Below are 25,899 nucleotides of genomic sequence, written 5' to 3' on the forward strand. Positions count from 1 at the left end.
CAGTGTTGCCTCAGGTAGCAAATCCACAGAGTGCGACTGGCTTTGAAGACTTTTCAGATGACAAAACACAACACAGTGGTTTATAATGCTGCGAGGAGGGATTCTACAAATTATTACTGCTCTTTCTTTTGGCTTCTTTACCAATTCAATGCAGGATTCACTGAATAAATAAATCTGTCTGCAACCACAGACAGACAGACGATCTAAACCTACCACACTGTTTCTCAGGTTTTGGCCTCCAGCTGCACTACAGCAACACTTTTTCACCAAAAAACAGTGTTTGCAGAGTGGAAGCTTCTGGAAATGCAGGCGTAACATTTTAGTAAGAAAATTAATCTAGCCTTAGCAATAAACCCAGCATGCTCTGTGTCTATGTGGTAAAAAAGTTAAGACAATAATGAACCTTTTATTGTAATCATCCGTTATATAGTCAATATAGTTTATCACCCGAGATAGGTGCTGTTATTTACTTGCATTTGTGGATTTCTGTATGTCAGCAGCAGTCCTGGAACTGCTGTTTACCAAGTTATGTGAGCTGCAGTTTTATGTCTTTTGGCATGAACAGAAAGATGTTCATGAAAACAGCACAATGAGTCCTCTGTATTTAAACACAAAGAGAACAGAGGTTTATTCAGAGTCAGCAGAGTAACTGGGCTGTACGAATCCATCACGCTGCCATATGTTGTCTGTGATGTGCCGTATTGTTGTTTGTCAAATTAAAGAGGATAAAGGAGATTTACCAAGAACTGTTTAGGTGTTTAAGTGAGGACAGGTGGTCTTTTTAGTAGTTTCAGATGTGGCCAGTTATGTAGAACACAGTCCAAGAGTCCAAACAAGTAACTGAAACCAGGAATGCTGTTGCTGCAGGAATGGTGACAGAACCAGCAGGTTTTAAGTTGTTCAGCACCATACAAAGGCAGTTTATGTTGGGCTTTCCTTTGTTTCTGGAACTCTACTGGAGGAATGACACTAATTTTGCAAAAGTTATTCCCTCATTTGACATATTGATGTTAGTGGAGAGTGATATCTAACAAAGATATTCATCATCCCATTTATTGAGCACCTTATGGCCTATGGATGAGGAAATTGTGATTGTAGAAGAGACCACCCTCATCAGGATAGAAATTTTTCATCATCATTGAATGAAGGTGATCACTCACAACAACTCTGTATCGATTTGCACTGACCCTGCAAACCCATCCATCCATTTACTTAAGTGCCAGTTAGTATGGCGAGGGGACTGGAGTCTATCCCAGCTCATTTTGCGCAAGCGATGGTACACCCTGCACATGTCTTCCACAAGCAGCCAATTCAGAATCATCAATTAAGCCGTCACGCGTGTCTTTGGACTGTGGAAGAAAGGTGGAGCAGCAACTACATGGACGATGCAGACGACACACCAACCCGGTCTGCTCGCTACAGGGGTCAAAAGTTCAGATTTTTCCTTTAATTTGTCAACCATCCACATGTAAACCAGTGAGAAGGCGAGAAAGTGAGTGAGTGAGTTAAACTGCAGTCATTAGGTGGAAGGAGCAAGAGCAAGTGTGAGATTATATGTGTGCGCACCATAAGTGAGTAAGCATGTAAGTCAAAGGGGAATGGAGTGAATACAGTAGGTTTGTGTGTGTGTGTGTGTGTGAGAGAGAGAGAGAGAGAGAGAGAGAGAGAGAAAAGAACGAGGGGGAGAGAGCGAGGCACCAGCAGGCCCAGTGACTTTCCCAGTGACTCATTAGGTAGGTAATTAAGGCACAAAGCTTTGGCCCCAGGGCCTCACCGAGCTGCACTCTGAGCTGAGACTGCTAATGACGGCGTCCTGGACGAGAAAGAGAGCGAGAGAAAGAGAGAGAGACATAAGATGGGGAGAGAAGCATGGATTAGTCCACACAGCAGGAGCCCTGGCTGCTCCTTACATCCTCACAGACAGAGAGGTGAAAAGGCAGAGGGGTCGATAGTGTTCACACCCTGCAGGGATGTAATGGACAGTAAATCCAACTTAACTCTGTCTCTTTTCGTTTACACAATAATGTACAGTTTACTCTCCTTTGGAGGCCACACAATGAAATGTAACACGGATCTTTAAAGCTGAAAATGTATAAGATCTACATTTTTATGGATGGCTTTGTTAATTTCTTTATCATGTTTAGTGGTAATTACCAGATGTTGGTGTAAATCAAAGATGGTTCACACAGTGAACGTATCTGCTAAACATCTGGAAAGAACAAGTCTGAGACAGTGCTGGAATTATGGGGGAGTCGGGGAAGAGCACACCCCTCAAGAGAGAGCTGAGTTTTCCCTAAAAGCAACTGAATTTCAAGTTGGAGAGCTTTCAAGACAATCAATATGTTCAATAAATAAAGTATCAACAAAATATCAGGATCAGATTTTCATGCAATTTTAAATGTGTCTATGCCACTTTGTCCCTTTCAGTGCAGCTAATTTTTTTTAATGTCATTAATGAGCGTAACACAATCAGTCTGGACATCTGTGCAGTGTTTTTATGCATCGCAGCTCAGGAGCTGCTTCATGCACCGTTCTGTGTGTCTGTGCATAATAATGGTGTCAGATTGGCTCTGCTTAAAGACTAAAGTCTACTAAAGCACATCTCCTCAAACAGCTGACAAAAGTATCCCTTCTGTCTATCAGTGCACCCTGAGCCACTGTACTTTGATCAAGTTAAACTCAGCTTTATGTCAGTCACAGAAAAAGAAATTGAAAAAATAGAGTCAATAAAATATCTTTGTGGGGATTTTTTGTTTTGTTTTTAATTAAACTACAGTCTGAATTTCTCTGTGATTCATACAGGTTATTAATGATCCATGACTGGTGACCTTTTTATTTTTATCTTACAAAGCAGTAAACTCTAATAAACTCCCAACTGTCTGCCTTGCCAGAGAAGTTTATAAAATATTGACTATGCCCACCGATTTCTTTGTTTTTCTTACTACACCAGAATTTTAAACCCTGTGTGGGTGCGATGGTGGTCAGATACTAACCAACGTAAGGCAATGTTTCTGCTTTCTAGTCACAGTGTGGAACTGTGATCGAGCTTAAATATTAAAAACTACCTAAAAAGATTATAGATTTATGATTACATCCTGTGATATTTTAATTTAAGTGACTTCTCCCAACTCTTTAGTGTTGGGAAACTGAAGGTAGGTCTTGCAAAGACTATTACAATAACTGCTTAACCTGTTAACTGTGATTTAAGCTTGAAAGCTGAAAATCCAAGAAGCTTACCAAACATTAGCACAATCTTTTTGTACTCTGTCACAAAATTCAAAAAGGTTTTCAGGCTCACCTTCCACCACCCTCATCTAGTGATAAAATAGTTTCCTAGTGTTTCTTTTAACTGTGTTTTTATTTTATTTGTAGTAGTTTCATCATATTCCTCTAAAATATGCATAGCTCGTGACTTTGTGGTTACTTACAATTTTCCCAATGTGTGCAGCACAGGCGGTAGAAAAGGGTGACAGATTAACCTGCAGTCGACCCACAATGACAGCCTTCGCTGCTTTCTTCACAGAAATAGTTTGGAGCTAGACTTTAAGGCTTTAAGTGTTTCCTGCAATTCACTTCAATTTTTTTATAGTGCCAGTTCACAACAACAACAGTAATCTGAAGGAGCTTTGTATCGTAAGGTAAAGACTCTACAGTGTTTGAGAGAGAGCCTCAATGATCGGATAATCCCCCGTGAGCAAACACAGTGACAGCAGGGAGGAAGAAATCCATTTTAACAGGAAGAGACCTCCAGCAGATCCAGCATTAGCGAGGAGCAGACATGTGCCCTGACTGAAAACGCCAAAGGAATGAAAAGACAGGAGTGAAGGAGACATGCATCAGAGGTTACCTAGAAGTCTGGTTTGAAAGGCTTCAGATGTTTCAGAGTCACCTTATCCAGCCATAAATATGAGTTTTAGCAAAAATGTCTAATCCTAAAAGTGGAGTTGGAGGTTATGCTGTTAATAGGCTACAAAAATTCAAATTTCTGCACAGTCTCACATAAAATGGGGCAGCTGGTCAACCTTATGGGATGGGCGTACCAATTACTGGTTTATTAACACTCAAAAGGGGCTCAACCACAGTAACAGACACACTGCAAGCAATGAAGTAAAGGCTGGAAAGAAAAAGAGGAGGCTAAATAAAATGATTTTAGCATTCAGTAGATGATTATTGTCTGAACAAAAGAAATTGATCCAGTACGATGACAAACAGGGATTATTGTTATTGGAGCTGTTCCTCGTTTCAGGCTTATAAGGGGCCATAGAAGTTCTGCGCTAGAGATTTAAGTTTGATAATTATGCCACACAGGCCTGTCCGCAGTGGGATTTCGTATTTTATATTCTCCTTGAGAATGCTTTAATTCCATAGGCTTTTTGGACTGTGCACAACTTGTGACTTACAATGAACAGCAAATATTGGTTTTGGCCATGCTAGCCAAGTTGAGGTCTTATCGCTCGCTGTTTTTTTCATTTCACTATCACACTGCTGGTACCTTCTCCTGCCTTGAACCACTATCTGGACATTAAGGACAAGAAATGAGAGGAAAATACAGAATATAGACTCTCAATTGTAGAGGCAGAGAAAGAGGTTAAGAGCAGAAGAGACCCTTCAAAGATTTTGCTCTTCTTAACGCAGTAGGGAATGGATGGCGGGGGTTTTTGTAGGAGGGGAAGCAGCAGAGAGCAGTGGTGGTAAAAGCGAGATAGAGAGAGCGAAGGAGAGTAGATGGTAGTGGGGTAGATTCCCTGGCGAGAGCAGAGGCAGAAAAATGGGCTAAATGTACAGAGGACGCAAGCAGAGAAAACTTCCCCCTCCTGTGGGAGAGGGATGAGAGAAAGCAGAGCAGGGGGAGAGCAGGGAAAAATAAAAGAGGCGGCGGACAGAGGAGTTGCTGGCATTTCCATTTTGAGCTCGTATGAAGGCTAATGACTCAAGGCGGACTGCTGAGGCTGAGAGAGGGTGCTGCAGGTGGTCCTCACAGGACTGGAGCGCTCCTGAGGAGACTAAGGCCATTTTAATTGGACACTGAATAACGATATGACTACTTCACAGAGAGAATAGCAGGGTGGTGCCTTCAGTTCCAAAAGGCCAATTACAGTATATTCATGTTGCTTAGCTTTTATTAAGACTTTATGAGAGAGCACAGACTTGTAAGAGCTTATAATTCTGCTTGGGAAACACATGTTGCAGCACTACATGGTGGTTTCTTTGGAACAGAAAATAACTAAATAACGCTCCTAAAAACAAAGTGTCTCCCTGCTGTGTTGTCGAATGTACACAAAGCCATATATGCATAGATAAAAAGAGCCACACAGTCACCTCTTGAGTTATAGCTGGGTAGCCAAAAACAAGGATTTCTGGAGATTTTTATTTTGCAGTTTGAGTTCAGAAAACAATTCAGAAAACAATTTGTTAAATGTCAGTCATATGTGAGATTGTTTTCTTGATTGAAAAACTATTAGTTATGCTTTAAAAAGGACAAAGTTTTAAATCAGCAATATATATACGTTTTGGGGTTTTTTTGGCCGGGGGGCGGGGCTGTCTCAGCTTCCACAGGGTGAGAGGCAGGGTGTACCCTGGACAGGTCGGCAGTCTGCTGTTGCAGGGCTAACAGAGCAACAGATGATCATTCACATTCATATCCACACCTATGGGCAATTTAGACTCACCAACTAACCTAAGCCATTAAATGCATTTCAGTGGACTGTGGGAGGAAGTCAGAGTACCCAGAGAAAACCCCCCCACACACAGGAGAACATGCAAACTACACACAGAAAGGTCCTGGCCAGATGCTGGATTCAAGCCCAGGACCTTGTTGCTGTGAGGCAACATTACTGCAGTACTCCAGGTGTCCCAAAGAGGACAACATAACAAAGGACTTTACTTTGGAAAAAACAAGCAAACTAATTTTTAATATTATTCACGTTTTATTATCCATCTAATCACCCGCTGAGAGTTTACGCCTCTAATTAGGCCTTGCTTTTTCAACGAATGATATAACAAGAGTCCTTCATTAATTTGTGCTGGAAATGTTGTCCTAACTTTCATTTAGACTTGCTAATGCAGACTCCTTAACTCTCATTCAGGAAAGAGGCAGAAACATGTGTAGAGGACACACAAACTTCCAAAAGTCCCAGTTGGCAAAATATAGTACGTTGTTTGTGGTGTGATTTTTACTTGTGCAAGACTAAGTTCACAGTTATCACTCTGTAGTTATTATAAAAGACTAATCTAATGCAAATTCAACTTTAGAGTAGACAGTAGTAACTGATGCACTGAAGGACTGTGATCCATGACCGAAGAAGAATGTAGGACAGGGGTGTAAAGCTGGGTGACCAGTAACCCCCTGAGATGCCTTATTATTGATGCCATTTTGGACAAATTTTATCGGTCTTTGTCTTTAGGTCTGAGAAAGTAGATCCCAATATTTTAATTGCAGCTGCGATAAAAATGAAGCTAAAACCAATTTTAAATTTCTGGGCTGAAAAACCCAAACAGTCAACTTCATTGATGCTATGCAAATATTCATTACAGGTACATTACATGAAACAACACTGAGAATCACCAGGTGTCACCCTGTCTGCGTTAACGGGTACTAAGCAACGCTGATGTCGTACCAGGAATATATTCCCCCCATCCCCAGTGGCACAGCGGCATTTTCAATGACTTCTTTTCATTGGAAAGAAAATAAAGACACTCTGTCCTCTGCAATTCTATCCACCAGTATGAACACATCAGCCACTAATTGAGCTGTTAGTATTAGCAGAAACAAACAATTCTCTAATCATGATGATATGAGTCAATATCACCGAATGAGAGATGTGACAGATAGGAGCAGCAGGATCAAAAATCAGTTGCAGTGGGTGGATAATATATGCTGGGTTATTTTCTCCCCCATGCAAATGTGGTTGAACCATTTCTCCCAGAGGCGGTGCGTGACGTGTGTGAGCGCACAGCCTCGGCACTCCAATCTTTCAGCTTATTAATTTCATATTTACTCATTTATTTTTAAATGTGGTGAGTGATGGAAATGCGGCAGGCTCAAGCTCAGAGGTGCTTACATGGCAGATGGGTTTATAAGGGGAAGTGAGCCAGTGTCAGAGGCAGGGATTCAATTCAAAGTTGACAGATTTATTTTTTCATTTTTTAACTTTTATTATTCCCAGGAAGTCACATTTATGTATGGAAAGTAGAATAAGGATACATGTGTTGTGCTGTGCTCGGGACTCAATACAGAAGAAACCTTTATCCAGTCTAGGATTTAGTGCCCTGCTCAAGAGCATACTGACAAAATCTTGGAGGTAGAGGAAAGTGTTTCTAATTCTGCACAAGCAAACAAAGCCTTACCTACATGCATCCTGGATAAACCATGAACAGAACACAACAGAGTTTAAATATGCAGTCAACCATCCGAAACAACAGACGGTGCACAGGAGAGGTGGAGAGCTGAGTATATGCAGGGTGGAGTTGGTGGAGATGAGTGTCGGCGGTGACTTGTTTAAGGAGGATAGCAGCAAGCGTGAAATGCAAGGTTTACAAGATGGTAAGCAAGGAGCTGAAAAGTGTTCAAACCAAAGCATTTCAGAGGCAGTCATATTTCTCAAAGATAGTATTGAACTGAAGCGACCTGTTTAATTTGGTTTGTGCAAAACTGCCAAAAACTTCAGTGGGCAACATCGTGAGTCAATTCCCGTAATTGGTTAAAATGACTTCATCTTTTAAAATAGCATGTTTACAATGTTGGTACCAAATCTGAGTTTAGTCCCCATAGCTAATTTTTCCTTCATGAGAGCTATATGGGGATGAATCATTTTCTTCTGATTTTTTCCCCCCCTAAAATTCATCCGTTTGGATATTGTTAAAGCCTAGAATTAGGAATGCGGCTGCTTTAACTGACGGAAGTGGGGGCAGAGGTAGCTCAGAAGATAAAGTGGTTGTGATCGGAAGGTCGGGGGCTTGAATCTACCGAACGGCTACTCTGAGGTACCTCTGAGCAAGGTATCGTGCCTACACGCTGCTCCCCGAGCGCTGCACTGGTGGCTGCCCACTGCTTCACTGGGTGAATGGGTTAAATACAGAGGAGTAATTTCCCTATGGGGACTAACACATACACACACACATTGGAAATGCTGACAGGCTGCTGTAGCTGATAGCTGCTTGCTAAATCTGATCTCTGCTAAGTCTGCGTCATCAAATTGGGCCATTTGTGCTGTTGGTACCTTTTGGTGGATTTCTGACAGAGTTATTTGATAGTACAACATGACTTCATGGCTTCCTGTGACGTCTAGACTGTCCAAAAAGTATGTGCTCTAGTTTTGGTCAGTGAAAGTCCCATATTTTACTTCCATAATGTGCTAGTTAGCACTATATCTTGATGCATGCTCAAAACATGCACGTTCCTGAAAATAATACATCAAAATGAACGGAATCAACTCTCTGGGACTACTTAGCACTAATTAGCAAATGTACAGATCTGTAAGTTTCACCTATGCCGTTTAAGCAACCTGCTAACTGCTCATTAGCATCAGCTGAAATGTTAGCACTCTGTTGTCTCGTCTAAAAATGGTCATTTATGGGTCCAAAAATAATTGCACATATTGAACGCGATGCTAACGATAAAGTTTCAAAACATGTAGTCCAAAAACAAATGAGGGATGTCGCACTACAAATACACTTTACACACAGTCTATGATCATATTGGGTTGTAACAATGACTGTGTTTTCTACAGTCATTGTGTTGTAATCACAATGAGTAGAAAGTAGATTTCTTTTTAGGTTACTAATCCAATTGAAAGCTGTAAATGTTTAGATATGTGTTTAAGAAGATGCATATTCACTACATAAAGTCTGCTATGTAATGGCATGACTTTGTATATCTTACACAGACGGTAACATTGCTTTCTGGGACAATCAAATATGTGTGAGGTTGCCTTTAGGTGGTTTGTAATGTGAATACTGTGTTTTGTTGTTGGAGTCAAAACTATTACTACAAAAGGTAAAAATGGATAAATAAATAAATAAATAAATCTGTCTGTGTGTCCAGAGTTGTAAAAACCTGTCTTGCTATGCCACATGCTTTCAGACGCATGCCTCTGTCTCTAATCCTGGATTGCATTTTCCAACAAGCCGTCCAACCACATCATTATATTGGCTATTTGTGCTTATCATGGGCTTTTCTAAAATTACATAGGAGTGTTTCCACCGCAATAGTAAAAGGTCTGCCTGAGGTGGTAGGTGAGGTGAGGTAGTTATGGCACAAACACTGGGGTTTGACTCATATGTTGAACTATTTTTAATGTTTATTGGATGGCAATTTTTTCACTCTCTGTTTGGTTAAGGTTGGACACTGAAAGGAGCTGATTAGGAAAATATGATGGTTTTACAATGTTAAATACATGTTGGAAAGTTCACTTTTAAGGCACCACTATATTTGATCCAATCTCAGGGTGATAACACCAGCACATAAACAACTGTGGTTGATGATGTCGAGCAGGTCATCTAGTAAATCAGAAGGTTGGTGTTTTGATTCCACCAGCTCTTCCAGTCAGCATGTCAAAGGGGTGATGATATTGAAACCCAAATTGCCACTGATGCCAGCATTTTGAAGGGCGAGCAACACTAGAAAAATGCTATAAAACACCAGTCCCAGTAGGTCATCTGGGTCATATTCAGGGAAAGGACACATTAATCTTTTCTTGTCGTAGCCTCTTGCACTGATATGAGCAAATATTTAGTCTGAATGCACAATGAATGTTGCTGAGAAAAATTGGAAGGCATTACCATCCAATCGCCCAAACTACCTTAAGTAGATGCTAAGGAGGTGTATGATGCATACTTAAAAGGTAATTGAATGCATCTCAGTAAGTGGGATGCAGAGGTTGCTACTTCCAGGTTATTGACACTGTGATAATAGCATTTAAATAATCAAATTGAAATTTGCATATGTATTAACTTTTAAAAGATGCGACAGAGAGCGGCTCCAGCATTCCTGCATCCCCGTCCGTGAGGTGTTGCATGTTGTGATGATCTTGGCAAACGCTGAACATCACGGTTCGTGTTGCTTAGATCTCCTTCGGAGCCCTTTCCCGTTCGTCATCCAGGCCGTCATTTTTTGTGTGACTGGCAAACAACTTCAGTCACATCTCTAACACATGGGCTGAACTCTTTTATGGGTCTGTGGATTGGCAGGACAGGAAAACACAGACAGATGCGATCAGATTTGTTGGTGTAAATATAAGTCTTTTAAGCCATATCTGGATCTTTTCCAGACATGGAACATGTGAAATGGGGGCTTCTGCCAGTTCCAAGTGATGAGTCAGTTAAATATGTGTGGCCAAGTGTGGAAGGTCAGCATCACAGGAACACTGTAAGTGGAACGGGTGTTTATTATTTACTCTGTTCCTCAGCTGAACTCTCTCATTTACGCATATTCAAACTGTTTACATCTTCACTATGAACTCTGCTGAACTCACTCACACACACACACACACACACACACACACACACACACACACACACACACACACACACACACACGCAGTCTATCACAGTTAGTTCCAATTGTTTCTTCCTTATTACTTGTGTTAATTGCATTTTCTTTATAACTGATATTCTGTTTCATCTGTGAGTTTGTCATTCTGAGGCTTCAGTCCATTCCTACGCCTTACTCATTACATGCTATTGCTCGCTCAGGACCTCTTTCTCGATTTAATTTGAATGCCTATAGAATAATTTTTTTGATATGTATAGTGCACTATGAGAATAAATGACAAGCAATATGCAATAAGTTTTAAGAGGTCAGCGAAATGGTGGCAATATAATCACATGCCGCCCGACCAGAAGGCAGATGTTTGAGTTCTGTCTGGGAGAGCTATTTTTACATGTTCAATTAACTTTGGCTTTTGACATATCTTCTTCTCTCACTCTTTTCTTGGCTTCAGGCTACAAAACTATTTGATTAGGTTCAGCAAAATATATTGTTTGTGATTAAAATATACCCATTCATAATGTCTGTGCAGTTCAGATTTCTCCCATTGCTGCAAACTTCTCTGAAATGTTCCTTCAGCAGTGAAGTGTCCCTTGACAGCAACTACACCAGCAGCACACATTTGCCTGCAGTCTCATCCTGTCTATCACAGACATTTAGGGACCTCATGAAGTATATCAGACGACAAGGCAAAATTTAACTAAAGGGAGACCCTGTGCATTACTCTCACACTTAAGGGTCCTCATCATGATGTGGGGAACAGAGAGTGTGAACAGTTTAACGTTTAAAAGTTTAACATTTTTACATCATTTTGCACTGTAATGAGTAAATGGCCAAATCCATTGAACTTGAGACACAGCAGCAGAAAAGAAATTCTATAAGCTTCATTAAGTAGCTTTTGTAAAGGTTTATGCTATAATCTAGCAGTTATTAAAATAATTATCCACCAACTACATATAAAATATGGATCAAGGCGACATTACCCACCGGTTTTCTGGACTTTACATATTGAAGCCTCAAATATAGCTCAAAGTGACGATATTTAGATGAGAGGATATAGTGCTACGTTAACGCTTGTAAGCAGTAATCACAATATAAATAAAATACAAAAATGTAATACAACAAAATTTCAGCACACACCTCACATTAGGTCATAATATTTGCCAGATGATTCCATCAAAATGCTCCAAAAAAGCACCAGTCCAGTGGAATAAATAACATAAATAAATACGAAATAGAAAAAAAATTTTTTCAACACTTCACCTTTTTGAATTAAATTTTTGCTTCAAACATGTTTATTTCGGCTGTAAAGTGAAACATTTTAACATGGGAGTCTATGGGGATTGAGTTACTTTTGGTGCCACCCCAAGTGGCCACTGCAGGAACTGCAGTTTGTGACACTTGTGTATGGACTTCATGTACCAGCCCTGGAGGCTGCATCATGGATATGTTGGAAAACTTCCAACATCGTAAACTTTTAACTTCAGTCAGAATGTTTAATAAGTAAGAAATACACCATGACTCGATTAATTTTATGGGCCTTTTCCACAGTTTTTAATTTTAAATGGCTTCAGTTTTTCCCTCATCTGCCTGTAATGCTCAGAGGATCACTGCAAAACTCTGATATTAATAAGTAGTCATACTCATGCAGCACTAAGTTATGCTTAACCATGATCTGTCACGCACAGCAAATGGTGAGTAAATGATTTTGCATCTTCCTGTTATCCAGAGGACACAGCCATCATTCCCCATCCATACATCCATACATACTGTCACGGCGACGGATGGCCGGTACTGAATAGGACTCAGGTGCAGAAACCCAGAGCGGAGACAGTAGATGATTTAATAGTTTATTACGGTTAAGTGCAAGGAGAACAAAAAAAAGGGAAACGTGGCAAAGACAGAAAATGACGAGACGTGGAGCCTTGGTGTGGCGTGCCCAGGGGAACGTGGCTAGGGCGAGGGAACGAGGCCTGAGAAGTGGAACGGAGCTGAGTGGGGAACAGTCACACTGAGGGGAGAGGATATAGAAGTTAGGCGGGTAGTGAAGGCAGCTCAGAAGTGGCCAGTATAAGAGCAGCAATTCTTACTTGCAGTTAGGGACCTGGAGTGTTTGAGAGGGGGATGATGAAGATCCAGGGGAGGCTGAGTGGCGTGGAAAGGCTGACCTGAGATCCGGGGCTCCAGATGGAGTGTGATGGCAGGAGGGCAGGCAGGTGAGGCACAGAGGGATTTCCAAAATGATCACTAGGTATTCCAAGTCCGGAGGTGGAGTGAGCCAGGGTGGGTACAGCAACTGTAGCACAAAAGAGTCTTTGTTAGTAAGATGAATCACAGCGAGAATTTGAAACACAAGACCTGTTACCAACATGGGTTGATGACGAACTGGCAGTGAGTGAACATCGATGTGTGGTTTAAATCCCTCTGGTTTGATAGCCTGCAATAGGCTCCAGGTGTGCAGGAGCTGGAGTTGGCCCTGCCCAGGGGCGGATCCCAGGTCAGTTCAGGAGCCTAATGGAAACTCCAGCCACCCACCGTAGACCATGACACATACATTCACGCCTTTCCTTTGTCTCCTTCTCTGTGTTTAATGGCAGTCTCTATCTGACAGCTTTGTGCTTACACAATTTTCCAGAAAACCAATTTGTTGGTTGTCAGCCAGAAGCTCTTTTTTTTCTCATTATTTGTCACAAAGCGATTTGTTCCTGTTAGTTTAGGGCTCTTCTCTGTTGATATGTGCAAGAATTTTCTTCCAGGGTAAACAAAAAGATGGAGTGAAGTAATTGGCTGCCAGTTTGCATGTAAGGTTTACCAGATTCGTTGTCTGATCGACCACAGACTCCTTCAAAAAGGCCGGAATATTTGCAGTACAAAAACAACACCGACACTTGCATAGAGGAGTTATAAGGTGGCTAATTTACTCTCATCTACGCAAACAAAGCGATTCTCCTTGGCTAACATGATTTTAGGGCAGAGTAAACATCCTTACAACAGCAAGAGATTCAGAGAAACTCAGCACTGGGCATCATATTGCTTTGGGGACAGCATGATAAATAAAATTTGGTCTGATAAATAAATGTAGAGTCTCTGTATTTAAAGGCCTCTGGTTGAGATTATTAGCAGCTCACACAGTGATTAAGGCCAACTTAAGAAGTTGCCAGTGGCAGTGTTCACACTGCCTAATTGAAACCATTCCTTATTTACTCTTCTCAAATAAGGGGATCAGAGAGCAAGCAAAGTTGGTTTCATTTTCCACATATCTAGCACCTCATGAACCATGTGCACACACAGTAGCATCCCTCCGGGGAAAGGACAGGGTGTTCGTGTTGCACCAAAATGAAAAGGGAAGGAATGAAAAAGCAAAATCACAGATCACAGAAGGATTAATTCCATTTCTGAAGGCAGTCAGCAGTGGAGGAAAGCAGCGAGAGAGGAGGAGGGGAAAATACGTTTCGCCCATTTGCAATGGCGGCCTATTTCTTTGTGTTAATTCCTCCACGCCTTTTAACTTCTAAAGCTCCTGCATTGTGGCACAGTAGGACAGAGCGTGATTGAGAAATTTGGAGGAGTATTTTTAGCCGAAGCATTCTTTTTCCCTGGAGGAACAGCATGTGATTTTTTTCTCCCTTTCCTCGTCTTTTTCTTCATCATCATCTTCTTCTTCTACTTTAGCCGTTCCACAATGAATCTCTGGATTTGTACCCAGAAGGAAGAGTTGCGGTTTGGACTGAATCAGCTCTGTATCTACATCACAGGAGCTGCTGTCTGATTGGCACGAGCACGGTTGTTCCACAAATCCCTTGTGCCTCTGTTGCAAACCTGATGATATAGCGTAGCCAGCTTAAAGCACAACACATCATTGTTGTTATAGCATGCAGTGTCACATGCGTGAGCTTTAGATGACTTTGTCTGCAAAGTGCAAAGAGAGGGCAGCAATGGATCGCATGTAATTGGGATTACATTATAAAATTATTAAGAAAATACAATCATCCCAGAATACATTTGAGCACATAATTAGATTATAGCTACACAAATAAGATTGCATAAGGATTTCATACTGTAAGCTCACAAAAAGCACATCCTGAAATATTGCATATATGTACCACAGTGCTGGTGTTATAAAAGTGTTTTGGGTTGGTGAAATAAATGCTGAATAAGCAGGCATTGCATTGTGTTGGTATTGAAAATGTTTTTTTGTTTTTTAATATCCAAAAGTACAAAAAAATATAGAAATCACATTAAACGTTTGAAGGGGTGATGTCATCCAGCAGCACCAGCTCTAATTGCTTTTGTTATTGTGATAACAAAATATATTTTTTATTCACACACATGCAGGAGGTATGTCATAATTCACTGCTTCACAAGCATTCACACAATAACAACACTGACTGTGTATGACAGTGTGAGTGTCACGAGTTTAAATGCGCGGTGACTGACTGACTGACCCTAATCTGGCTCCTTGTGTCCTTGTGTTGAACTGTGAGAATATATAAGAAAAAAAAATCCCTGCATCTTGAGCACAAGGAATTCAATACACAGAGAGAGGCTGGAGTATTGAATAGACTATTAGTGTTTGTGGATATTTTTAGCCTTTGCTCCTTTGATGTTCAGGAACATCAGAGCAGTTTCTACACATGAACTTTGGACAACAACGAGATAATCAGGTCAGGATATTTTCAATTGTTGTCGAGTCTTTCATGCAGCACGGAGCAGGAAGTCGTTCACTCAGAGGATATTCTCTGTGTAGTTTAGAGCGTGCTGGAGGCAGGACGTGACGGTCACACTGCAAGTAGGGAGCTGGCAGATTAAAGACTGGCTATGTCAGACTCAACTGTGATGGGCATGTTCTCACATGCACGTTTGTCTAGTGATGTCTTAAAAAGCTCAGAGCCGCATGATTACAAAAAAATAGAATGTGCATTGTATAGTTTGGGGTTTTCTGATGTTTTCAGTGAAAGTGACAGCCAGTCTCGCCCCCAGCGTTCCTGTAGCATGGACCAGATAACTTTAAAATGACAAAAAATAATAATAAAATTAAAAACAAAGTGTTAGCAAAAGGCTAATGAATAGGCAAGTTCAATCATTTGCTGATTTAGTAGTAATAATGCTAACTCCATATGGCTTTTGAACCCTGATTTATCACTCTTCTCTACACCTTCTTTGCCTCCTCTGATAACTCTTCTTGTTGTTAAAGTTTCCACAGTTACTCTACCATCTGCCACTTCAGCTACATGGGCAAGTTACCTATAGCTACTGGGGAAAACAAAAGCGCTATCCTTTTCCTGTTTTGGTAGTGCAGTCAAGCCTTAATTTTCCTGAGAGATTTCGCACACGGTGGCAGACAGAACCGCATAATGAAAGCAAGGCTTGCAGGGAGCCAGTCTAAATGCTGATTATGCCATTATTTCATAGCCACTACACTGTGCAATCAAACTTTACTTGATAAGTTAAGCAAAAAAGCACGCTGATTACCTCTCTAAAGATGATTCATTCTTTTCATGAACTGTACTGGGATCATTTGAAAGGCTTGTTAGCATTGCTGACTCTACCTGAGACCAAACACAAAAAAACAGCACTGCTGGCATCGTCAGTCAGGTGAACCCACACTCGCCCTCGCTCTGACCTCCCATTGAACTTTAGCAGACTGACTTTTCCCATGGATCTGAACCTTTCGTTCTGTGTAGTTTCATTGACTCTAATTAGCCAAAGTGACATTTCCCATGTCTTGTGACAGCTTGTAAAGACAACCAGACCTCCTCATCCTCCTTTTTTCGTCTCTTCCCTCCGCGGTCTCTCGTTCTGCACCCAGCTCTTTATCTTGGCTCGCTCCCACTCACCCCAGCTGTTTAGCCTGCAGTAAATGTTGCCCCATACAGCGTACTGCTGTGATCCGAGCCATCATCCATCCAGGCCCAGGCCCCATCTTTACGTCTTTATGACTTTCTTGTTATGTGGTCACTGCTGCTGTGACTCTCCATCATTCCTCTTCTTCATCCAGATATTAAGCTCTATTTTCTAATGCAATTACTTTCATTCCTGAACTAAACCACTCTCTCTTCCCACACTCATTACCATACATCCAAATTGGCAATGTTGTCTGACAGAAGCTGTGTGTGGCTTGTTGTATTACAGCTGGTTGCTCCCTGAGTGAAACCATTGACAGCTGCTGTCTGCTGCAGGTTTTTGTCCCTCGAGTGTATGTCTGGGGTCCTTGCTGGAAGAAAAATAATGCTGAGAAGGAGCTTTTAGCAGCAGCACTGGCCTTAACTTTCTTTTTTTAGAAGCTCAGTGATTGCTGCTCATTAATGTCGGGGCTCCATCCTCTCTTCTTGGACAGTTAAGTTGAGCTGAGAGCAACTCCGAGTGTCAGAACATAGAGGGCTGCTGTGATACAGAGCCATAGCAATCAGCTCTGACTGGATTTTGTTTAACTCACAGATTGTGGAGCTGGAGCAAAAAGCTAACTGCCAAGAAAATGGAAATGACTCTTAAATCAGTATCTGAAGACAATATCTGTTATGCTTTCTGGTATAATTGTCAATAGATTTGTAATTGTAGGCAGGTCTATCTGGACTAGAAACTTTGTACAGTGACGTAGAGCTCAAGTGAGAGAAAAAAGGGTGAATCAAAAGGAGCTAACAGCCGTGACAAAGGATGGTAATTTCTGTCATTAGGTTGTGTGACAGAAATGGTTCAAACTCCAAGAACTGCAGTGAGAAATATTTCTCAGTACCTCCATTAGTATATTTTTTAACCCCTTAAAGCCTCAACTGTAAAATAATTGCCATAAAAATGCAAAAAAAGGAAAGTTTATTGCAGCGTCTGACAAATTTCTTTAAGAAAATAATTACATTTTAATTACTATGTTTGACTTTCAATTTGTTACAGATTTTTTAATTGTTCAAAAGTGTATTGTGAAATTTATTTAGATTTTTCAAGAGAAAAAATTAGAGGAAGTAGAAGTCCCAAAACCTCAAAAAACTGTATGGATTAAATATGATAGCCCAGGCGTTAAGGGGTAAACGCCCTTGTGACCTTAGACATTTCTTTGTTCTCTACACACTGAGCTGCATGAAGGCTAGAATAAGTGTTACAAGTGTGCATGTCATAGTTGATGAAGAAAATGGACCTAAATGAATGCACAGGCAGAATGGGTGAGGTTAAAACATGCTGCTATACTTTGTATGCCGGGATCCAGAAAAATAAACAGGTGTGCAACAGTGAGTCAGCGATGGGTGAGTGTGACGAAAGAAAGAGCAAGAGCAGGTGATTCATAATGGAGGAAAGTCTGAGGACATTGAGTAGAAAGGTAGAGAAGAGCCAAATATGGAAAGGTTGAAAAAGGCTAAGAGACTAAATGGGGGGAAAGGAAAGCATCTGTCACTGTGACAGTCAGTGTCAAAAAGTTGCTATTGCAAGTCTTTCTGTTAATGGCTTAAAATTAATCATTGCCTCAAAAATGTACATATACCTTGTGTTACGATCAGTCCATGAGGGAAATCTGATTTTGTGTAATTTCAAATTGCATTCTGTGTAAATTCCTGTGTGAAAATGTGCACTAAAAGGATTTGTGAACAAATAAGTAAATTTAATTTACTTCATACTAGAGGAAATTTAGTTCATCTTTGTCGTTTTTGCCAGGAGAAAAACCCACTCTTGCAACAGCAGTGATTGCTTTGGAGAGTCTGTAATTTGTTCAGAGTAAACAGAAGAATGGCTGAATTATGAACATAGACAGTGGTGGCTGACAGGAAAACACAGAAAACTTAAATGAACACAAATACAAATACTCCTGATTGCTTTGTTTGACAAACAAATGACACTTAACCTTCATGAGAACTTTTCTGCAGCTATCACTAAGCTGTAAGCTCTCACATTAAACCTGTTCCACATGCAAACATCTTTCTCTAACACATTTTTTCCCCACTTCTTTTCTCAGGTGGGACCTCCACTCTGCGCCTCTCATCAGTGCGAGAGCTGCCAGGTCAGCTGCAGGAGCTTTACCAGCAGGGTTTCATTCTGGCTGCTGTTCATCCATTCATCCATCCCTGTGGTCCAGAGTCTAACAGCCCACAGTACCAGCTCTACAGGGCCATACTGGTCCGATTAAATGACGGGTAAGAGAGTCATTTAAATGTGTAACTGGCTGAGCTAAGACTATTGTTACATAGGAGAGAGTTCAAATATTAATTCCTACTCAACCAACATACAGTTTTCTTCATGTCCCGAAAAGATGGCACACTGTCAGTAAAGTGTTTGTGTTAAAATTGCAAATACAGATATTTGAAAGAGGATGTAAAAAAGTAAACATATTTCAATATTTTAATGTTTACTACTTTAAAGTTTTCTGAAGTAAAACAAAATACTGAAAAAAAGGTTTTGGGGGGCGTTTTTTGGACAAGAATCGGCCTCACCATTAAACTGAGGGCTCTTATTAAAAGTATTTTACCAAACAAAGACTGGGGTCTGGCCCCGAGGCAATCATCTTTCATGGGCCTTAGACATCTTAGCCACACTTGTGGGAATAAGACCTTTGTTTGCACAAAATGATGAAGCCATTATAGTCACTTAAGAAAGCCTGTTAAGATTACTAATGTACCTTAATTGGTGTCATTATGCAGAAAAACACTTAGTGGGAATCAGGTTTTGATTCATCTTCTGCAAAAATGGTAGCTTGGCTTGTTGGTGGCAGACATCGGGGTCTACATAATGGTTATGTTTACGGCTATTGTGTTATAGTTCAGAAATTACTTCTTTTTTTGGAATGCATAATAGTAAAAAGATTTTCATCATTGTAATCTGAAAACACACTGTGGAGGCTCATATTCATTGTACAACCTTCCAGTGTTGCTATATTGACAGCACAGCATCACAACATCTGTTTGCGGCTCTGCAAGCTGTCACATGGGATTTTTCAGCACTCAAGCCAAAACTGGCTGCATGGCCCAAAGTCACCACTGCCCCCTACATCTGCCCTCCAGCCCCGTGCCTGAGCCCCGCCTTTTTTTTCCTGATAACTGTGGGTGTGGGCGCACATTTCAGTTGAGGCAGGACGCCAGGGAGCTGGTCCAATGGTGGTTGAAGGACATAAAGGAGCAGTGAATGACAGCACGGGGTGATGGTTACTTTCGGACCGGTCCGATTTCTTCTTAATATCGCTTGTCCTGTAAATAGAAGAACACTGAGTTTTGACTGGATTTGATGGCCCCAAGGGTCATGAAATGTGATCAGTTTATTCAGGACCACAAACTGTGAAGTCAGTTAAAATAAAAACATGACAATCCAAAAGACAAAATCTATGAAGAGAATGTTTTTTTCCTTTTTCTGGCAGCAGTGACATGCAGACAGGTTGAAGCCCCAGTGGCTGCTGTGTCTGGCTCTGAAGCCCAGCTAAGAATTCAGGCCTGTTTACCAAAAACTGTCCACTGGCTGCAGGGCATGAACGTGTGTGAGTGTGTACGGGTTGACAGACAGCACTTGATCCTTTCGCCTGTTTTTTGGATTGTTTGTTGAGCCCCATTGACTTGCTGTCTTTACATTTGCGTCTCTACTAAAGTGTCTTGATATAAATGTATGTGCGTGACACTCGGGATAAAGATGACTCTCTGATCTACCTGAGCTGCATCAAATTCAGAAAAATCAAATTCCTCACAGCTTAAAGGAACATTACATCCAAAATCAAATTATGCACTTTACGTCCTGCAGTACTATTTATCTTGATTATTTGGATATGAGTTATCCAGGTTGTAGAAGTCTCTGCCTTTCCCAGGAATGCAATAGAGCTGCGCACATCTTGCAAGTACTGGGTTGGACCCCCTTTTGCCTTCAGGCCTACCTTATTTCTTTGTGGCATAGATTCAATAAGGTGCTGGAAGGATTCCTCTGACATTTTGGTCCAAATTCACATGATAGCAACACACGGCTGCTGTATATCTGTTGGCTGCATCCATCAGCGTAACTTTGTGCTGAACATTGAGGGGGGGAGGGGTCAAGATCGCAGTCATAACCCCCCTGGAAATTACACCCTGGCTGCACCTCCAGGATGCAAATCTACTGGTCCATCACACCTCAAAGGTCCTACTGCATTGACATCTGGTGACTGTGGAGGTCAAGTGAGTACAGTCAACCCATCATCAAGAAACCAATTTAATATGATCTGAGCCTTGTCTCCATTTTACCTCGTGTTGAAAGTGTGGACTTTAAACTACAGTATTACCAGTTTTTATTCCTAACAGTGCAGGTTTTATTGACAATGTGTTGCGTAACACACAAAAATAGATTGCAGCCAACAAAATAACCATGTTTGCCATGTTTACACCTTACTGTGAATAACACAGAAATTGGTGGATTCCAGATGGTGGATTCAAACACAGGACCTTCTTCCTGTGAGGCAACAATGCTAACCACTGTGCAAATCAATCTGAGAAACTGAAGAAGTAGTTGCTAAAAAAGCTATCATGTTCAGATCATTTATTATTTCCTGTTTGTTTTAAAGCAGTTACACTCTAAATCCCTCATAAATACTTCAGCTCATCCCTGCATGATGGTGCCACTAAAGAGCTCCATTGTGTCTCCTGTGGCTGCTTGTGAGTCACAGTTGTCATGCAGACCTGGATCTCACACAGATGGAGCAGAAAAGACAGTTGGAGGCATTTGAGATATAATCTAGTTGTCACATTGTTTTTAATTCCTGTGTCACACGAAACAATGTAAATATATAAAAAGCACCAAAGTTCAGAGAAAAAAATTAGCTAAATTTGGAGTGAGCTGTTCCTTTAAACCACATTCCTAAAGACTGACAAACTGTTCCTGCAGATCTTTACTGTTCCTGCAGATCTTTACTTGCTGAGCAAAAATGCAACACCACAGTCACTAATCTACAGTGACATTTCAGTCATTTAGCAACTCTTTCACCCACAGCGACAATGCAATAACTGCAGAAAACCAATACCCAATATTACAAGCAACCAAGAATAAGGAGTGTAATAATAAGAGCTGCTGTGCCCCAACAGTTGTTCCACAACCACAGAGTGATCATATAAGAAAAACTATAAAACTAAAGGGAGGCTTACTCTGACAGGAATACTGATGTTCAAAGAAATAAATATTTGAAAACAGAAACAGGCATGCAACCAGGAAGGTGACAAAGTTTCAATAAAACAACATGAAATGAAACTTTGTTTATCCTTATGGAAAATAAAACAGAAAGAAAATAAACAAGCAAACTAAGCATTGCACAAAACAGAACAAAAGATAAATAATGCAGCTCAAAAAAAGTCACAAATGAGAAGTAAACAAATTAGTTTGTGCAATTGTATGCTGATGATCATTTAAATTCATCGGAGGAGGGAGCCAGTCTTAAGATACCTCTTTCTTTTTCCTCATCCCTGCTAGTGTTTGCTGCAGATATCAGGCTTGTTTTTCTCCCTTCAGCGAAAAACAAAACAAAAAAGAAAAACCCTCCACTGATTTTTCTTGTTGTACAGTATGAGAAACAGCCTCCACAGTGTGGGATAATTCATCACAGCAAGCATGACAACTTAATTTGGGTTTGTCAGACTTTCTGTTTTATCTTTATTTACAGTAATTTTGGCAGAGTTGAGCAGTGCACGTCGTTACGATATGCCCTGCTTACTGTCACTCACCTGACAGCCGCTGGGAGACAGTGACGTCTCTGCCAGAAAAAGGGAAAAACATTTTTAAAAGACTTAGTTGCTATACGGTCATCTGAGGCATGCTTGCTCTGGAAATAATGAATGGAGAGGAGAGTTCGAGAGAGCGTTTACAGTAGGATGCTCGTCAGAGCCTGTCAAACAAACTCGTTTCTATAACGATTACCAAAACAATGACATATTTTCTGATGTGTCACATCTGTGTTAAAGGTGCAGGTGAGAGAGTGAATGAATGAAATGCTTTAATTATTTGTTAACTCAAGTTCTAACTGAGGTGACACCTAAGAGAATGGATAATTGGAGATTTCAACATGGAAATCTACAGGAATTGATTTTATTGACTAATTTACTGATTTTACTGAAGTGGCTGCTTCAGGAACTGCAGATTTTGGCACCTCCATTTGGCGTCATTTTTCTGAATCATTGTTTAGCACTTGTTAAAACCACAGTGATAACCATATATATTAGGCTTATACTGAAGTGCATTGCATATGACATTTGTATCTCATAATAAAGATCCTTCCTATCAAAAGGATTGCAAAATAGAACTGAGTTATTCATTTTAAACCTGATGATTAGAGATGCTTTATTTTCTGTTTATGCAGAAAATAAAGCTGACTTTTACTCTGCTAACACCAAATGCATGGATTATATTACAATTACACATTAAAGAAAATTAATGAAATGCCCCTATATGATGCTGTGAAACCTTCACAAGCCAAAAAAAATCACAAGTTGAATCTTATTGAAATAAAGGTCAACACGGTAGCATCTGCAGATTTGTCAAAAATCATATTTATTCAAATTAGTTTCAGTCCTTTTCCCCCCTGGACACCCATGCCCCACCTGCAGGGGTTTGGTGTAGTTAGAATGCATGGCACCTTATCTTCCCTCCCTTCTGTGTCCATTAGTAATCACCTCCGATGCTGTTGTATAGAACACTTCAGGCTCACTTTTGGCATGCACAGATATTTGTGCACATGGTCTCTGCTCCCCTTTGCTCTGGAAAACTGGACAGCAAAAATATTGACTCATTGAGTGAAAGGGCAGCAGCTGAATAGACTGCATTTCTTGTATTTTTTTTTCTTAAAGACATGCTTGCCTTGCTCCTGTGAAAAGGGACACCATAAGGGGGAAGAGGAATGAAAGAGAATCACAGCTGGATAGAAAGAAAAAGACAGAAGGAGGCTGAATGCTGTTTAAAAAAAAAAGGAGAGACAGAGATTGAGTGAAAAGGGCAGGGAAGTTTACCATCCTTTGATGGCCTCAACCGAATGCAAGGCCCAGGCTTTATCTGCAGTGTCTGTCACCGTGGAGACAGCTGCTCACATCAGCACCAGCCCAAGGGAATCCAAAACTCCACCAGGGGATCAGGGAAGAGAAATCAGCAAAACCAGAAAGGAGAACATCTCCTCTGCTGTTCGCTTTCCCTGTCAGGCCCAGGGATCAAAAGAAGAAGAAGAAGGTGGGGAGGGGTGCAGGGGTTGGGGGGATGTGGAGGGTTACAATGAAAACATGTCAGCAGGCAGCCATTCATCCATCGCTCCAAAATGAACAGCTTTTTGTGACTATACAGAAAACAAAGTGAAAGTCAAAATAGAGGAGCTGACTGGTGTACAGCAGCTATATTTATATTTGACATGCACAGTATGTCTGCAGACACAATCCCAGTTAAGTCTCTACAGTATTAACCTCAGTGTGAAAGGCTCAGTCAACAAGGCAATTCAAATGGACGGGGTGATGCTGTGGGAATTTAACAGAGAGCTTGTGTACATTCACCGTTATGTCATCTACACATGTTCAGATGCAGTCACCTGACTGACATCTTGTTGGGGGGGGTAAAACTTTAAAAACCCTATATTTTAATTTGTCACTGGTGGTGTTCAAGCCCATTACATCCTGCAATGGGAAAGAAGAAGAAATGCATACAAAATGGATTGCACCGTTTGAAAATTTAAAATGTCAACTGTCAAATTTTCCAGTGTTCAATTTGGTCACGATGGAATAGGGTTACAGTTCAGCAGGCAATGTCTGATGGGATATATTCATCATTATTGGGTAATTGCAAAGAGCTCCTGTGTGCTTGCAGGGAAAGTGAGAGATGAAAGAGAGAGGGATTGAGAGGGAGGATAAGGATGGAGAGTGTGCAAGAGGGATGGAGAAGGAGGAAAATAAAGAGGTACGGTCTGAAAACCATTACGGGGGGATTCGCTCTGGTGAAATTATTCACGAACCTGTGAAAATGTGACATTAGAAGAGTTGTGCTGTATTATTAAAGCACCACAGTGGCAGAGTGCTAAACATGGGTTCAGATGCACCCTGACTGTGTCGTCATAGCAATAGATGAGTTGGGGTGGGAGAGGACTGACACGACTTTGTTTCTGATGCAAAAAGGCCAGAAGGAAATTCATATTTTGAGTCATTCGCTGACTTTGCCGTGGAATGCTTTTATGCACCCTTGACTTCCTTTCTGCCGTGTGAGTGAAAAGCTTTTTTTGCATACAGAGAGTGCAGTTTAACTATTCTCAAGCCATTTCCTCAATTGGGTGATATTAAAGTAATGACTTAAAGCATTTTACTGAATGCACACATGCTTACTTAGTGTAAGTGAAAGTATGTTTTAGCTATATATTTCTATGAAATATAATACAGGAGGTGAGAGGTTGTGATTTCAGCAATGGTATCAGTTTTTGTGGGCAAGTAAAAGAGGGGATAAGTCATTTGCTGAGAGGTTTTCAGGTTGCTGGAGGCAAGTTTGGCCCACAAGTTGAAGAATATCCATCCAATGCTGTAATCAGGTTTTAAGCAGATAAGCAACAGGGTAACGAGAGTGACAGCTCTCGTGGTTAGTATGTCCACCACTTTGGTTAACAGTGAAGCCACAGCTCCCCCTTAACAAAAGAACTGAGTTGTTAAGTGTCCCGCTGTGGCTCATGAGGTAGAGCTGGTCATATACTAACCAGTCGTTCAGTCAGCAGCTCCCTCAGTGCCACTGAGCAAGATATTGAACCCACAAATAATGTGTGAATAGGTCAATGTGGCTTGTGTGGTTTGCAGCAAAAAGCACTCTGAGCAGTCATTACATTAGAATTAGATTTAGAAGAGTGCTCTGTAAGAACCAGTCCATCTACCTTTATTGTAAAATGTATATTTTGGGTGTCAGCATCTGTGAGAAGGGCACAAGATGTTTGTTACTGGTACCTTTCTGGTTTGTCTTTGTTGTCACTCGATCATCATTTACTAGGCTTTTGTTGGGACTAAAGAGTCCTTGTGCAGAGCAGAAAATATACAACATTTGCAAAAGTGAAACCTTGAAAACACTGATTAACACCTGGTGATGATTTATCATTTGCTTTGCTTTAAATGCATCCATATTTAGTGCAGCTTGGGGCTGCTGTGGTTAGCAGTGTCATCTCACAGCGAGAAGGTCCTGGCTTTGGATCCACCAGCTGGCTGGGGCGTTTCTGGGTGAAGTTTGCACTCTCTCCCCATGTCTGGATACTCCAGCTTCCTCCTACAATCCAAAGACATGCATGTTAGGTGAAATGGTGAGCCCAAGTTGTATCCTCTCCCTGTTATACCTCTGCAGGAGATTCGCGACCTGTCCTTGGTGTACCTTTCCTCTTGCCCTATGACATCTGAGATAGGCTCCTTCCCAAATGCATCTTTAAATTGGATAAGTGGAAGAAAATGGATGGGTGGATGGATGTGTCAGTATTTATAAACAATGACAAGTGCAAG

At 41.0% G+C, this 25,899-nt stretch overlaps 1 protein-coding gene across 1 annotated transcript in view; it reads left to right on the forward strand.

The window, feature by feature from the left end:
- rftn1b (raftlin, lipid raft linker 1b) overlaps window positions 1-25,899 on the forward strand; it is a 138,855-nt gene that overhangs the window by 47,676 nt on the left and 65,280 nt on the right. The window contains exon 3 of the mRNA XM_080897319.1: window positions 18,426-18,603. Coding sequence (XP_080753445.1) covers window positions 18,426-18,603 — 178 coding nt within the window. The remainder of the gene's footprint in view (window positions 1-18,425; window positions 18,604-25,899) is intronic.

This window comes from Rhamphochromis sp. 'chilingali' (genome assembly GCF_963969265.1).
Source record: "Rhamphochromis sp. 'chilingali' genome assembly, chromosome: 11".
Classification (NCBI taxonomy): Eukaryota; Metazoa; Chordata; class Actinopteri; order Cichliformes; family Cichlidae; genus Rhamphochromis; species Rhamphochromis sp. 'chilingali'.